A 15,376-nucleotide genomic window follows, 5' to 3' on the forward strand; every position below is an offset into this window, starting at 1 on the left:
CAAAAAGGCAATAATACTTTTTTATTTTAAAAATGTCTCCACCCCCAGTAGCCTACATTAAAGTTCCCAAATCAAACTTCTACTGCGGGCTTGGATGGTGACCTAAAAACAACTGGATGATGACATGATAATGGACTTTGTTTCTAGCAGCTTTTATATTAAATATCCGGCATTCCAGTAGGAACCATCTGGGTGCCTGTAGACCCAGTCCAGGGTCTCTCCCCCCTGCCCCGCTTCATAGTAGGAAGGAAGATATAGTGGTACAGCTCTTAGTGGGGATAGTGTAGCTTTCTCTGGGTATTCTATCAAAGAAAAGGAACACACAGAATAGGAACAGCATATAAAACAAGTTGTTCTAATAAGAACTAATCAGCCTACTTTCCTTTCTCTGTTTCTACAACTGGATTAAATTTGGTTCAAACTGAAGTCCACAAGCTAGATCTCTTGCACCTCAAATGTTTACGTGTCTGCTATCTTGGATCGGGGTGGATGACATCATTACAAACTACACCATTGAGGTGTCCCTGTGTGTCACTCACTACAACTGTACCAAATTTGGTCCAATTCAGTTAGTCCTCAAGTTAGTGCATTTGCACCTCAAAAATTCACACATCCACCGTCTTGAATTAGGGTGGTTGACATAATCACAAACAACGGCATTGAGGTTTCCCCATGTGTCCCTACAGCTGTAGCAAATTTGGTTCAAATTGGTTAAGTGGTTCATAAGTTAGCCCACTTGTGCCTCAAAAGTTTACACATCTGCCATCTTGAATCTGGGTGGATGACATCATCACAAGCTATGCCATTGAGGTGTCTACAGGTTACTCACCTGTAACATTGGTTCTTCTAGTGGTCATCTGTCCTTTTACACAAATGGATTATGTGCCTACGCAGAGACCTAGTCAGAAACTAACAAGCTCAATTTTCCTGCTTTGGGCGGGAACCCCAAATATGCGGCTACACAACTCCTCATCCCCTTAGCCATGGAGTCCAGCTTCAGTGAATCCGCAGGGAGGATGGGAGGGCATGTAGAAGTACAGATGACCACTAGAAGAACCAAAATTACAGGTGAGTAACCTACAGTTCTTCGATGTGGTCTCTGTCTTTTACACAAATGGGCACATAACAGCTACACCCAATGAATAATCGGCCAGAAGTATTTATTTCAAAAACAGGCACATCAACTGAAAATTGACTGCAGGACACTCCTGCCAAATACAGCATCATTCCTTGCCCTGGCATCAATAGCATAACGACAGATAAACAAGTGGGATGAAGCCCAGGTAGCTGCCTGGCAGATCGCGTCCAACAGGACCACTCAATCAAAGGCGACAGAGGCCACTACATACCTAACTGAGTGTACCCTAACGGTCGCAGGCAACTGCTTATGTGCCAATTGATAACAAAGTTCAATAGTGGAAACCACCCATCTAGACAAGGATTGGGCTGAAAATTGGAGACCTTTATGTGACCCATCATAAAGAACGAACAGGGAAGGTGTTTTCCTCCACTCAGCAGACCTCTGGACATAGAAGGATAATGCCTTCCTAACATCCAAACGATGCAGCCTGCGTTCCACATCCGAGGATGGGTTCTGGAAAAACACAGATAAAGTGAGCGGAGACAACCGGTGAAACATAGAAACCACTTTGGGTAGGAATTGGACATCTGGCCTGAGTACAACCTTGTCCTTATGGAACTCAAGGTATGGTTAGTCAGCCCTCAGGGCCCTCAACTCACTCACCCTCCTAGCGGAGATAACGGCCACCAGAAAAGCAACCTTCCAGGTCAGGAGACGAAGTTCAATTGAAGCCAAAGGCTCAAAGGGAGGTTGAAGGAGATCTGCCAGAACCACTAACAGATCCCAAGCTGGTGACATGACCTGATCATCCAGAAAAACATGGGACAACCACTTCAGGAAACGCTTGACCACTGGGTCCTTAAACCATGAAGGCTGGGTCATCAAGGAATGTGCCACAATGGCAGCCAAATGTACTTTAAGGGATGAAAGCTTTAAACCAGACCCCTTAAGAGCCAACAAATACGTACATATATTTTGTACAGGAGGAAATGCATCAAACTCATGAGAAGCAAATTAACAGAAATGGGTCCACTTATGATCATAGGACTTCCGCGTGGACTGCTTCCTGGCTGCGACCAAAACTCCCTTGAGTCTCAGTGGGGAGTTGGCAGGACCTTCCAGGCCATCAGATGAAGGGGCCGAACATCCAAGTGTAGCACCTGTCCCCCCTCCTGCAACAGCAGATCTGGTAGGGTAGGCAGGTGTATCCAATCCACCACCAATCGCCTCAGGGCTGGAAACCAAGGCCTCCTGGGCCACCACGTGGCAATCAGAATGGCCCGATCCACCCTCAGTTTGCGGAGAACCCTTGGAATGAGAGGAAACAGGGGAGACATGTATAGTAGAGGGCCCGTCCAAGACAAGATGAAGGCATCGCCTGCCTGAGGCGACATAGCATGTGTCACAACACCACTTCCAAAGATCCAGAGACAGGAACAGAAGGCTCCACAATGACATGCCTGTTGATTGACGTAGGCCTTTGCCTTTGTATTGTCTGTTTGTACAATGGACATGATCTGCTGGTTAATCTTAACAGCATGTCCGGTGGTAAGAATGTGCATGTGCAGAGACCAGGGCCACACTGCCGTCCCACCAGGATGCTGGGCGGAGCACCACCGCCCCACATGGGATTGTGGATGGTGCTGCCTAAATGCTGGTAAGCACCTGCTAATTTTTAAAGGTGCTTTTTGCTGCCCCCCCCCCCGGAGCTGCCCTCACCAGCTGCTACTGATGTCTAGTAGAGCCTCAACGAACAGACTTATAGTAGTTTTAATGGCGCCTCCTTGTACATGGGTGCAGTGAAGCCTGCTATCACAAAAATGCCAACCTGCTTACAAAGAGAGAAAGGAGGCCACACCACAGCACTATTTATGGTACAGGTATCTATTTTTAATAGGAGAAAATTTAACACTAACAGAAATATTTACTATGAGAGCTTTTAATATTTACATAATCATCATATTTACAAAATGCATATTGACATTAAAAATGTCCTCCGTTGATTTATTCTCCAGAGAAAAGGTTCCAAAGTACAATATTTTGTCTTATGAATGTGATTAAGCTAAAAGTCTTGCACAGCACTTTTCAGGAGAAAATGCTGAGAGCGCTGCCCTAACACTTCCTCAGAACTGAGCATCACAATACTAACAAGATTAAACTACCATTACTACTACTACAATTACTACTACTACAAATATTAAAGTCAAGTTTCAGCAAGCCCTAAACCTCTCTTACTGGTTGGGCTTGAATAATATCTGTTCATGTTGATGAGGTTCATATTAAGTTAATTTTCATATGATTTCTCCATTGTGGGGCAAAGGACAGAGGACTGAGATAGTTTATACTAGTTATACTAGAATATTTTTGGCAGTGTAGAAATGCACAATACCTGTTTGTATCCTGAATAAATTATTATTATTTTTAAAAAGCAGGTGTAGTGGTAAATCATAAGAAAAAGGAAAAGTCATGAGAAAGCAAATTTCACATACTACCCTCTTGTTCTGGATGTTAGAAACCAAGTAATACTCCATTTTGGGCTAATTCTGCAAAATGCTCCCATTTGCCCAAGGCAGAATTCATCCCATAAAAAAATCCATGTGTTTCAGAAGTAAATTCCAAGCCTCCATCTTAAGAATGACTAGCTCCATATGTGATAGAATAGAATCACTTTGAGGAGTTTAAAATTTCCAGTGTCTTCACAATTCAGCCTGCCACTGTTACCAGATGTCCTGGATGTCAGATCTGAATGGGCATTCCTGGTAGTTGTCATCTCCAAAATGATTACACAGTGGGGCCAAACGTTACACTAACAGCAACAAACCCCATATCTTCATATTGCTTCGTTTGCTGAATCAGCAGAATTGGCAGACCCAGAACTCGTATTTTGTCCTCTGATTATCATCTCTCTCTCACACTGAGGGTACAGCTGAATTGTGCAGCTTCTGCTCCTGAAAGAACCCTTCTTTAAGGAGCTTGGCTCTCATCAGTGGAGTTGGAAACACTGTGTTGTGGATCAACCTGAACATGTACCTAGAATGTAAAGTGGAGGGAATTGATTTAAATAAATGATGTAGAATTGGATTACATGTTTTGGGCATGTCCAATACCCAGTATAACTGTTCTGAAAGAGGACAGCTATAAAGCTCCTTATCAACCTTCCCCTTACTTCAACTACTAAGCATAACAATTTAGGCCACAATTCAGAATGAAGGCATTTACTTACTTTGTCCCAACAAATGCTAGTACCATATATTCTGAAACCAGTGAAGGACTGATAATCAGAGAAGGTTTCACGATTAAGACTGTAGGCACATACTTATTTATATTTACACCTCACGGTATCTGAGGAAGTTTAAGTGGGTAATACCACCTTGAGAGAGCCTGTGTGGTGCCCTTCCTAGAATACTGGTCTTAAGACATGGAGAAGTCTATGTTCAAACACCAGCTCTGGGGCGGGTATTTCTCTGCCTGCCCTACCTCACAGACTTAATGGAGGATAAATCACTAACTGACATGGTGTACTGTACCGGCAACAGAGTGATCTGCACTGGTGCTGCTGCACTGGTGCAGCCCCAATGCTGTTGGGAACAAGTGGTTGCATAAGCAGTGCTACCGTAATGGAAATACCTGTGGTAGTGTTCCATTGGCAACCGCTCGTTCTCAGCAATGTTGGGATGCCTTAAGCATCTACAGCTGCTGCAGTGCAAATCACATCATCACCAGAATGGTGCACATCATGTTGGCCACTGGTCTGAGTTCCTTATGAAAGAAAAGTACAGCAATTATTTGTTACTAGCTGACCCCGCACAGAGCATCTGTGAGCTCTTTGGGGCCGGCGGTTACCTCTCCCCCACTTCTGCCCCAGTCTCTGCTTCTGGGCCCAGCCACCTCTCCTCCCCACTGCCACTTCTGCCCCCCCGTCCTGGGCCTTGCCTATGTGGCTGGGTTGGGCCCGCCACCTCTGGCCTCCACAGCTGGGAGCTCCACAGCAACCAATCCTCCTGGGTGCGCCTCAGCCAATCAGCTGGGCTCTGGGACGCACATTCCAAGGCACACCCAGGAGAATTAATATAATAGAGAGTAAATGTTTTTGCTAATAATGCAAAAGGTATGGGATGGAGGTATGGCAGCATTTATGGGGAGCTTATTTATTTATTATATTTGTATACCACCCAAAATGCAAGTCTCTGGGCGGGTTATAACAAAACAGTAAAAACAACAATTAAAAAGGTTAAATCATTACAGTCACAGAGGACACTTGGGAGCGATCATGTCTACTGCCCAGGTGAGTTTGCTGTTTCAATTCTCCACCAGGGCATCAACAGGATCACCTGCAGAGCCAACACTAAATTCCTCCAAGGCTTCTTGGAACCCTATTGGATCCAATAACCTTCTCAGACAGGCCATTCTAATGGGCCCCTTGCCCCTGAGAAGATGGGGTATGATTGTGAGTCCAACCTTAACCAGATGGTGGTGTGTCATGACGATGGGGAAATCAAACGAGTCTCCACCCATGGAACACCACCCTGATCAGTGAAAGACCAAGCATGTGACTAGCAACATTATTATTTTTTATATTATTTTATGCATTGGTCCTGAGACCCCTTAGGATAGGCCCATAGTTGTCATGGCTGCTATGAATTCCTGAGCTGCCCCAGACAAATTGGTCCCAAAGTGGACATTGAAGTACCCCAGCACCACAAGCCTGGGGGACTCCAATGCTAAACCCGAGACCAAGTCCGTCAGCTCAGTTAGGGATTTCATTGGGCAGCGGGGTGATAGGCACACCAACAAAAGTCTCAGTCTATCCCTAGTCCCCAAACTTAGGTACACACATTCAATATGGTCAGACACTTCAACAGGGATCCTGGTCAGGGAGAGGTTATACTTATAGACCACAGCCACTCTACCTCCCCGCCCACATCCCCACACCTGCTCTTCAACAGAGTATCCTGGAAGGAGAAGCTGGGACTAGACTGGGCAACCAGCCCCTCCAACCAAGTCTCTGTAATACATACCAGGTATAAGCCTCCATCCAGAATCAAATCATGGATGGTTTCCAACTTATTCTGGACAGACCTGGCATTACAGAAAAGCAAGGTGAGGGTCTGTGGGTGGTTGGCACTGCTCCCCAAGGTCAAATAGATGGCAGGGCAGCTGGAAGGGGAAACAGCTAATAGATTTCTGACTTCCCCTGTAACGATGTGCTGACCTGCCAACTTTACTTCCTCTGTTCCCCACCACCACCGGAATAGGCACCCCATAGTCAATGAACACATCCCATCTCCTCATCCCCAGACACTAGTTTCTGGGAAGCAGATGTTAAGGTGTCTTGCTCCCTGCAAGGCTCCTGGCATCTGAGGTACAAGGGCAAAAACCCTTTTATAAGCCCAGAAAGATGGCTAATCTGGGTAGATGGTCCTCAGGAACTGCTGAATCACTGCACTGAGCCCCGATCCTGCACAGACTCATCCACAAGGCAGCAGCCACAGCCTCACACGTTAGGGGGCACACAGGCTGGCAGGCTGACAACAGCAGACAACAGCTACACAGGCTCTCACCACTGGGCAGCAGCTGTCTCTGCGAAGCAGATGTTAAAGTGTCTTCCTCCCTGCAAGGCTCCCGGCAACTGAGTTACAGGGCAGCAGCCCTTTTATAAGCCCAGAAAGATGGCTAATCTGGAGACGCTAGCCTAGTTCTCAGTGAGTTGGTCAGCATCTCTCAGGGCTAGTATCACTTCAGACAGCAGGTGGAGGAGGTAATGTCAAAATGCAGCCCACATTTCCCCCTAAGTGTAGAAAACTAATGTCAAGGAGATAGTGGTTCTGAGTCAAAATGTCTGCCATCTTGACTGAATTACTTCACACAAATTCTATTGGAATTAAGTAGTCCTTTAGAATAACTCCTGAGTTGTACCACTGAGTAACTTAATCTGGATGCCAGCCATTGGCCAACATGATGCACAGCATCATGTAACCCTGTAATGCTCTGCCTCAGAGCTGCTGCAAACTCCTAATCAGCCCCGACACTGTTAAGAATGTGCAGTAGTACAAGCAGTGCTTACTGCAGTTCCCCCCATTGCAGTGAACTGAGGAAATTGCAGTCGCGCTACTTGTGCAACTGCCAGTTCTGACCAGCGTCAGAGCAACTTACAAATCTGTAGCAGCCCCTGGGGTGGAGCATTGTGGCGACATAATACTGTACCTCACATCAACCGGTATCTTTAGGATTGTTGTTTGCCAGACGAATTTTGGGGTCTGAGGTACTAGAGTCATATTAATGTAGAAGGGCCACACTCTTCCCAGTCCATAATGGGGCAAGTCAGCACCAAAAGTGGGTAAACTGCTCACTTTTGCAGCAGACTCAAACCAAACAACAAACAAAAGTTGCATGGTGCCTTTGCTGCAGCAATAAAACCAAAACAAAATGGGAGCATGTCTGTGTTGTGGGGAGGCGAGGTAGACTGCCTGATTTATTTATTTTTTTAAGAAGGATAAAAATGGTTGGGAAACACTGTCCTAGGCATGCATTTGTATGCCTTTAATTTTCTTTGCTTTATCGTTCTGAACACACTCAAATATCCACAAAGAGATATTCTAAACTTTGTGTCACCTTATTACAGGAATCCTACTACAAATAATTTTCAAAAACATAAAAAAGGTGGTCAGTTGTTTTATCTCAAATATTAGTGAATTTCCCCCCTGCAGATTTGGAAGTGGCTGGCCCTGCTTACAACAACAATTTTTTAATTCACAGTTTTTAAAGCAGGTGATATGAATTGATTTAAACTTAGAAGTCCAGATTTAGATTTCTCATGCTGCATTCATCAATCAGTGTAAATCACAGTTCCCCAAACCTCTTCTGGAACGACCCTTTTATAGAGACAAAACACAAAAGAACCCAAATATATATCTCTAATGTAAAAACATACTATTTAGAATTACAATACCTATAATTTACTCATAATATAATTAAGGGTACAAAGATTGTTAATTCAAGGATAAAACCAGTAGCACCACAAAGTAAAAAGTAGAAATATGTATATAGGCATACTTCACTATCCATGGATTCACCATCCGCAGTTCCGTGTATATGCTGTTGTGTAATGGACACCTGACCTTGGCATACGCAGAGAAAAACCGGAAAATAAGGGGTTCAATTTGGGTATCTGGGGGTCAGGGGGTAGCTGGAAATGACCTTGGTGGTCATTTCTGGCTGCCATTTTGTGGCTTGTTTGTTAACCCCTCCCGCAATTTTTCGCTGAATTTTGGGGACGGGTGGGCATGATTGGACTCCCAAAGGCCCACGGAGTACATTAGGGCACTTTATTTGGCGCATTTTTAATTTTTAAGAGCAATATTTCTGAAGTCTCTGAACCTAGCCCCTGTGATACCATTGAGTCATTGCCTCATTATCTGCGGTTTTGTTACCTGCGGTAATCTGCGGGAACAGATAATGAGGTCCTCCTGTACTTCATACTTCCGGCAATAATTATTCCATGCCTAGGACATAATCAGAGATTCTGGTATCTATCCATTCCATAAAGAATCCAATGGTGCATCCCTGTTTTAAATTCCGGAGTTGAAGAAGGCCAAAGGTTAAAATAACTGCTGTCCTGATGAGTTGCCAGATGCGTTTCAGCCAAAATAAGGCCTTCTTCAGTGATGTTGCTTCAAAATACAGCCTATGTTGCTCTACAGAGCATAAGAATTTTACTTTTGACAGAAACATCATTGGTGGCTCACTTGATCTGGTGGATACAATGAAGTTAGTACCAACTGGCGCCAGCCGCCAGTACCAATGCATCTGGTGATTCATCAGGACAGCAGTTATTTGGACTTCTTCAACGCCAGAATTTACAACAGGAATGCACTATTGGATTCTTCATGGAATAGACTGATACCAGGTTATCTGATTATGTCCTAGGCATGGATCAACTATTGGTGGAACTGTGCAGTATACATATTTCCACTTTTTACTTTGTGGTGATACTCGTTTTTATCCTTGAATTAACAATCTTTTGTACATTTTATTATATTATGAGTATGTAATCGGTATTGCAATTCTGAATTTTATATATATATATATATATATATAGAGAGAGAGAGAGAGAGAGAGAGAGAGAGAGAGAGAGAGAGAGAAAGGTTCTTTTGTGTTTTGTCTTGGTATATGTAAATCCATTCACAGGTTGTTGGGTTTTTTTTGGCTCACAACCATATTATAGTCAGTGGAACACTTTGGCCTGTGTGAATTTGGAAGTTGCACTTTCTGAGTTCATACACAAACCAAGGATGGAAATTTGTACACAAACCAAGGATGGAAAATATCTTAACATCTGTGGTAAAGTATTACATGGAAAAAAGTGCTTTGCTGTTAAATATAGGTGAAGGACTTCAGGCATCACACTTTTAGGTGTACACCCAATATTTTAAGTGTGCACTGAAAAATACGTTTATCATCCAATCTGCTGAATGCTGGAATTGATTGTGGCTCTCTGTTGTGTTTATAAAGTAATAAAGTGTGCCATCAAGTTGATCTCGACTCCTGGTGCCCATAGAGCCCTGTGGTTTTCTTTGGTAGAATACAGGAGGAGTTTACCATTGCCTCCTCTCGTGCAGTATGAGATGATGCCTTTAAACACCTTCCTATATTGCTGCTGCCCAATATATTTAGTACCAGTGGGGATTCGAACCAGCAACCCTGTGCTTGTTAGTCAAGCATTTCCCCACTGTACCACTTAAGGTGTGTTTATACTAATTGGCAAACTCAGGGCTAGGGCTCTATAGCATAGGATATGGCTGTTAAAGACAAAAGAACCATACTATGGCAGTTTGCACAAAAAGATCTCCCTCAAAATCAGCACAATACCTGGGGAAAAGTGCCACCATAACTGTGATAATGCAAACAAGATAGAACATTGGATCACTCAAGTGTCTCTGTAAAATCCAGTATGGATTGGCTGGTGGATTGCAGAGGATGCAAGTAGCTCCAAAACCCAGGGTAATGCCAAAGAACATTAATATGCTACCTGCCAAAACAGCAAAGTGCAGCCAAGTCTGAAATATAAAAACAAACATATGGACAAGTTAAATGAGACACAGTCTGCCTCCATATCTGAAGAATGAAAAAGCACAGACTTTGTGTGTGTGTGTGTGCACAAGTGCGCGCGCGCGCGCACACACACACACACACACACACACACACACTTACACTTACTTCATTCCAGACTATTATTATCTTCATGGTTCCCAACCCCTACACTCTAATGATAAATTCTGAAAACTAAGAGCCACATGATAGCTGTTCAAATATTCATTGTGTGGTGTCTGTAACTGTTAGGGGAAACAGTCCTCTGTAGCTTCTAACCATGTTGTCAAACCTAGCACCAGTGCTTCTCCAAATTTCCAGGTGACTGCGGTGGGTTAGGTACATTGGCTTACCGACTGCACAGTGGGCCATGCACCCAATCCATCACTACTAGTGCAGCCGGGGGGGCTCTATGCAAATGACATGGTACATCAGAGCAGCTGTGCCTCATTCTCACTGGGAATGCTGGGAGTTGGGTGTAGCTCCTTCTGAAGCACCACCATGCCATTCACATGGAGCCTTCCCTGCCTGCACTAGCAGAGGTGATAGACTGGTAACTCCCACACAAGCAGCAACTCCACATCCATCTTGGATGGGCAACTCGTAGGGGTGTGCACATAACTGGTTTGACTGGTTTGGTTTGAGTCCAAATTGGACTCGAAGAGAACCCGGCATGTTTGATTTTGTGCACCCCTGAACACCCCCACCCCGCTTGGCTTGAATTTGAGCCGGTTCAGGAATTTGAATGTTACGATTATTCTTTTTTAAAAGGACTCACTGCCTCCGGGGTGGTGTTGCCATGGCTGTGGGGTATCTCTAGCAGTTCCCTCTTCCCCCGCTGGCCTCCACCCCCAGTCTCAAAACAGCCCAGTTTGGGGCCTCTGTGTACTGGCGGTGGCCATTTTGGAGGCCACTTGCACATGCACAATGGCCATCTGAGTGGCTCCGGTCATGCAGATGGCCATGCGTATGCACAGCGGCTTTAAAAAAGGCCGCCGCCAGTACTTGGAGACCCAGAAGGGGCTGAAAACATCCCTAACTGGGCCATTTTGAGATCGGGGGGAGGCTGGCGGGGAGTGCCCCTTGGAGGTGGTGAGTCCCAGTGTTCCCTCTAAGATATGCATGCGCTCACAATGTTTTTAATGTCTACTCAGTCAATTTTAGATCCCGCTCAGGTTCAGTCAAGAAGGTCCCACTCTGAATGCATGTGCGCGCAAACTGCCTTGATACTGCCTCCCAGAACAAAACTCATTCTACACATAGATGAAAAAAATTAGAAAGAACCCTGGATGAGTCCTTAATTTTTTTTAAAAAACATGTGAATCCCCAAACCGGCCCCAAGCTGGCCGGGGGTAGGGGTTTGAATCGACCTTGAGTCGAACTGGGGCCAGTTTAGCTTGAGGACAAGCCCTTGAGCCAGACCAGTTCGAGCCGGCTTGAGGTCGAGCCGGTCCACACATCCCTAGCAGCTTGTTGCACAGTATGTAAGCTGTTGTGCTTAGTCATATAAATGAAGGCTGCAACTGACAACTCCTTCCCATTCAGGAAAGAAGTCATATAATAAGCTTTTATGCAGTACCTTGTGTCTCCTGGTCATCTTAGGAGCCCACAGCAGTGTGGGTGACTTAGAATCACACCTGTGTTAACACTGTGGAACATGTTAGCCATTAACTCATAAGTAAGTCACCACTGACAATGATATCTACTAATTAATGTACTGAAGAATGAATCTTACAAAACCATAAACAAAAAAAAACACAACAGCCCATGTTCTGACATGAAGGAGCAACTAGTTTTTGGTCAGACCAAATCGCTTAGATCTGATTCTCACATTAGTTTTGGATGGGGTAAAAGTATTGTAAAGTAATTTTATCATATCTATTTCACATAGAGAATACAATGCACTCATATGGTTAGAGCTGGCAGCTACTATAGAAGACCATATGTTCTGGCCTGTAAGCACCACCATACATTACATGAAGGTACATTGCAAGTAACACATTTACTGATAAATGGTGACTTGAGCCTGTCAAGAGTAATTTGAGAATCGAGCCACAGAATAAATGAATACCATACTCACTAAAGAGTTACTTTCAATCACAAGGTGTAGCAATATTATAAAGAAGATGGAAGTGTTCATAGGGGTCCCAAAGGAATAGAGGTCTATATCAGAGCCACGGTAGGTCTAAAAAGAAAGAATAATTAAATATTCACATATTTAGCGCCTACAGTCCTAATACTGTCCGAGGCTGTTCATACAAGCCATTCTACATGGGCTTACACAGCCCTAGCCAAGTAGGGCTCCTTGTGTGGAGCACTGAGATTGAGCCCAATTGCAGTGCTACCTGCTTGGGTAACCCGAGGTTTCCCCCCAGGCTATTCTCCATGTAGAAGGGCGCAAGCATGTCCTTGTACCTGGGATCCTTCCTGCACCCTGAGCAGACAAAGAGCTGGGTGCGTGGAACACCCGCCTTGTGGAGAAATCCCTCAATACACTGTGCTCATTGTAGCATTTCTGGAGGCCAGGCTACATTTCCCCGGCCTCCAGAAGGCTGTCATGTGTGCAGTGCAGTGACATGATGCAAAGATCGCTGAGGTCATGTGGGGGAAGGCAGCCATACTCCTGCCTTCCCCCCCAGCCCTCCGTAGCAGCCACAGATTCGGGTCGTGTGGATGACCTTTCCATATAGAATGGTGCAGTAGCAACACAAAGCACTTTCACATCCAGAATTCTAATGACTATTCTTGTGAATATGGAGAAGGTTTAACAGTACAGGAGGACAAAATTTGTGAGAGTTCCGTTCCTGGCTGGAAACTGCAAATACTGAGTCATTGGGGCAATTGGATTGCAAGAGGCAGTTCCTGGTCGTTGGGGAAATGATAAAAAATGATTGAAAATTGGCCAAATTTTGGGGAGGAAATTTGCAGGGGGAAGCTCCCTACCACGCTTCACTGGTCCCCTGAGTTTTGCTGTGCCCTGAAAATCACCTGAAAATTGCCAGATTTTTTCTTTTTTTCATTAAACGGAACCATTTTGAGGCTCCGAAACACAAAATGGCGGCTGGAAATGACCTCTGCGACCATTTCTGGCCACCCCCAACCCACGGATATGTGAGGTTAGTGTGTTTCCCCCTCTTTTTCCGCATGTATGCCGAGGTCGAGTGTCTTTTACCTGACCGCATATAACAAATCGGCGGATATCGCGGTCTGCCTGTATGCAAATAAAAGGGCAAAACTGACCTTGTTTTGCTTTTAAAACAAAGAGTAAAAAAAGAGGCAATGGCAAGAGGGTAATGTCCTAATACTTACCAAGTAAGGGATAAAAAAGCAAACCAAGCTTTGGTAAAAAGCATCTATTATATTCATCCAGAAAGTTGAAGTCACATATGGCTGAAAAGGAAATACAGGAGAAGCATCTTTGACTTTGGCAGATGCACATTCTAGTCATTTTGCATTATCTACATATTCAGATGCTTGAAGCCTCACCTATTCCAGAAGTGATGCTTAGCAGGCAGGTACAAGACCACCACCCAAAACCCAAATCAAACTGTTCAGTCAGAATCTGAGCCCGTCTGTTGGAATGCTAGGTTGCACATTAGAGATTCAAAGAAGAGAAGGCAAGCCCAGTTAAAGGTTCAACATTTTTTAATGTATGAGAATTTAGGCTGAAATTCCATGATCAGGAAGAGCTGGACCTTTTCTGTACTTGCCAACAAAAATGTCTTTGATCTTATTTTTCAAATAACCAGCCCAACAGCAATGCTCATAACCGGGAGTTGCACATGGATGCATCTCGGACTTCTAGTGAGAGCGAGTCAAGAGTCCACAGACAGAGCTCAGAGATTCTATGACACATACAAAACCCCACACACATTTCTAAAGCTAAACAGCTGTGCCACTTTGGGCAAATCACTGAACCTCAATTTTTCTTTCTGATATTGTCGTTTATCTAGTCTGGAGGCCCTCCTAGAGCGTTTCAAACAGATTTTTATGGCATGTCTGCCTAGCACTTAATATACAATGAGGCCCACATCTCTGCTGAGGCCTCTCTGTACATGCTGCTGAAACACAAATAAGCAAAAGTGGTTGATGCAACAGTTAGTGATAACAGGATGTCTATCAACTGAATGCCTCATGTGTGATCTGTGCTAGCCTCTGAAGGCCACCTACATTTATTCATTGGCTGCAGGCCTAGTGAAGAATAATGCCTTTTATCTCTGCATCCCCACCAGATGTTTGAAAAACAAAGAATGTATGTTAAAATTCAGATTCAGTTGGCAAGGAAATACAACAAGGAACATGCAAGTCAATTCAACATTCAAGTATTTGTTCCAAGACAAGAAATACCTCAGATCTCTGACTCGTCTTGTAAAGTTCTGGAAGCTCCATAAGGACTTCTGCAGAGATGTCTTTGTCCAAAATACCAAATATAATAGGTGGTAGTGATGTAAAGAGAAGGTTGAATAAAATCAAACTCCAGTAGTCCGTCATGGGTGTTCCCGAAAACCCACAGAAAAACTGGTACCAGAATAGGAGGTTTACATATGCCTGTTAAGATCAGAGGCAGGAAGGAAAGGTGGAAATGCATAAATGTGAGTCAAAGGTGGGGAACAGAAAGGCAAATTACAGTAGCCTACAGGAATGAAACATGTTTTGAGCATGTCCATGCTACAAACTTCATTGTCAGGGCTTCCCCAGAACAAACACCCCCCCTGGAAACAGTAGTGAGGATGCTAGGGATTTCGAACATTTCTCAGCCCTGGATTCCTAAGCCCACAAGTACCCAGTTTAAAACTTGTGAGAGTACAGAAAGAGACAACAGATATCCTTTGGGGAGCTACTTCAAAACATACCAGACGGGCGACTAACTGCACAGAGAAGTGGCTGGCTGTAGCCTCCACATATAAGCTGAATGGCACAGTGGCCCCTCCTTTCCTGGAATCTCAAATAATGGTCAGCTTCTTACGTAGCCAGAGGTTACACCCAAGCGTTACAAGCGACCAGAAGTAAAACTTAAAAGTGTTTTACAAAATGGGTGAATTTTGCAGGGCTTCCCAGATGGCTAGTGGTTGTCTCCATCCTAGGTTCCTGACATAATTAAGCTCTTTGTAAGTGTCTCTTGCTCAGAAGAAAGCCCATCAGTTCATAGTCATGGTTGGCAAGGTCAGGCTGTTTCAGACATGCTTTCTCAAGCAGCAACTCAAGGAA

The 15,376-nt window shown here is 44.4% G+C and overlaps 1 protein-coding gene across 10 annotated transcripts in view; it reads right to left on the minus strand.

Moving 5' to 3' along the window:
• Positions 1-2,955: 2,955 nt before the first annotated feature.
• Positions 2,956-15,376, minus strand: part of ATP10D (ATPase phospholipid transporting 10D (putative)) — a 120,962-nt gene continuing 108,541 nt past the window's right edge. For 9 of the 10 annotated variants that reach the window (XM_053256941.1, XM_053256942.1, XM_053256934.1 and 6 more), the window contains 5 exons: positions 14,516-14,716; positions 13,478-13,558; positions 12,249-12,353; positions 9,950-10,137; positions 2,956-4,111 (listed from right to left, as the gene is read on the minus strand). In XM_053256941.1, coding sequence (XP_053112916.1) covers positions 3,991-4,111; positions 9,950-10,137; positions 12,249-12,353; positions 13,478-13,558; positions 14,516-14,716 — 696 coding nt within the window. In that variant the 3' untranslated portion in view covers positions 2,956-3,990. Of the gene's footprint in view, positions 4,112-4,708; positions 4,841-9,949; positions 10,138-12,248; positions 12,354-13,477; positions 13,559-14,515; positions 14,717-15,376 lie in introns of all 10 variants that reach the window. The other variant, XR_008308752.1, reaches the window with a different exon arrangement.

The sequence above is a fragment of the Hemicordylus capensis genome, chromosome 5 (genome assembly GCF_027244095.1).
Source record: "Hemicordylus capensis ecotype Gifberg chromosome 5, rHemCap1.1.pri, whole genome shotgun sequence".
Classification (NCBI taxonomy): domain Eukaryota; kingdom Metazoa; phylum Chordata; class Lepidosauria; order Squamata; family Cordylidae; genus Hemicordylus; species Hemicordylus capensis.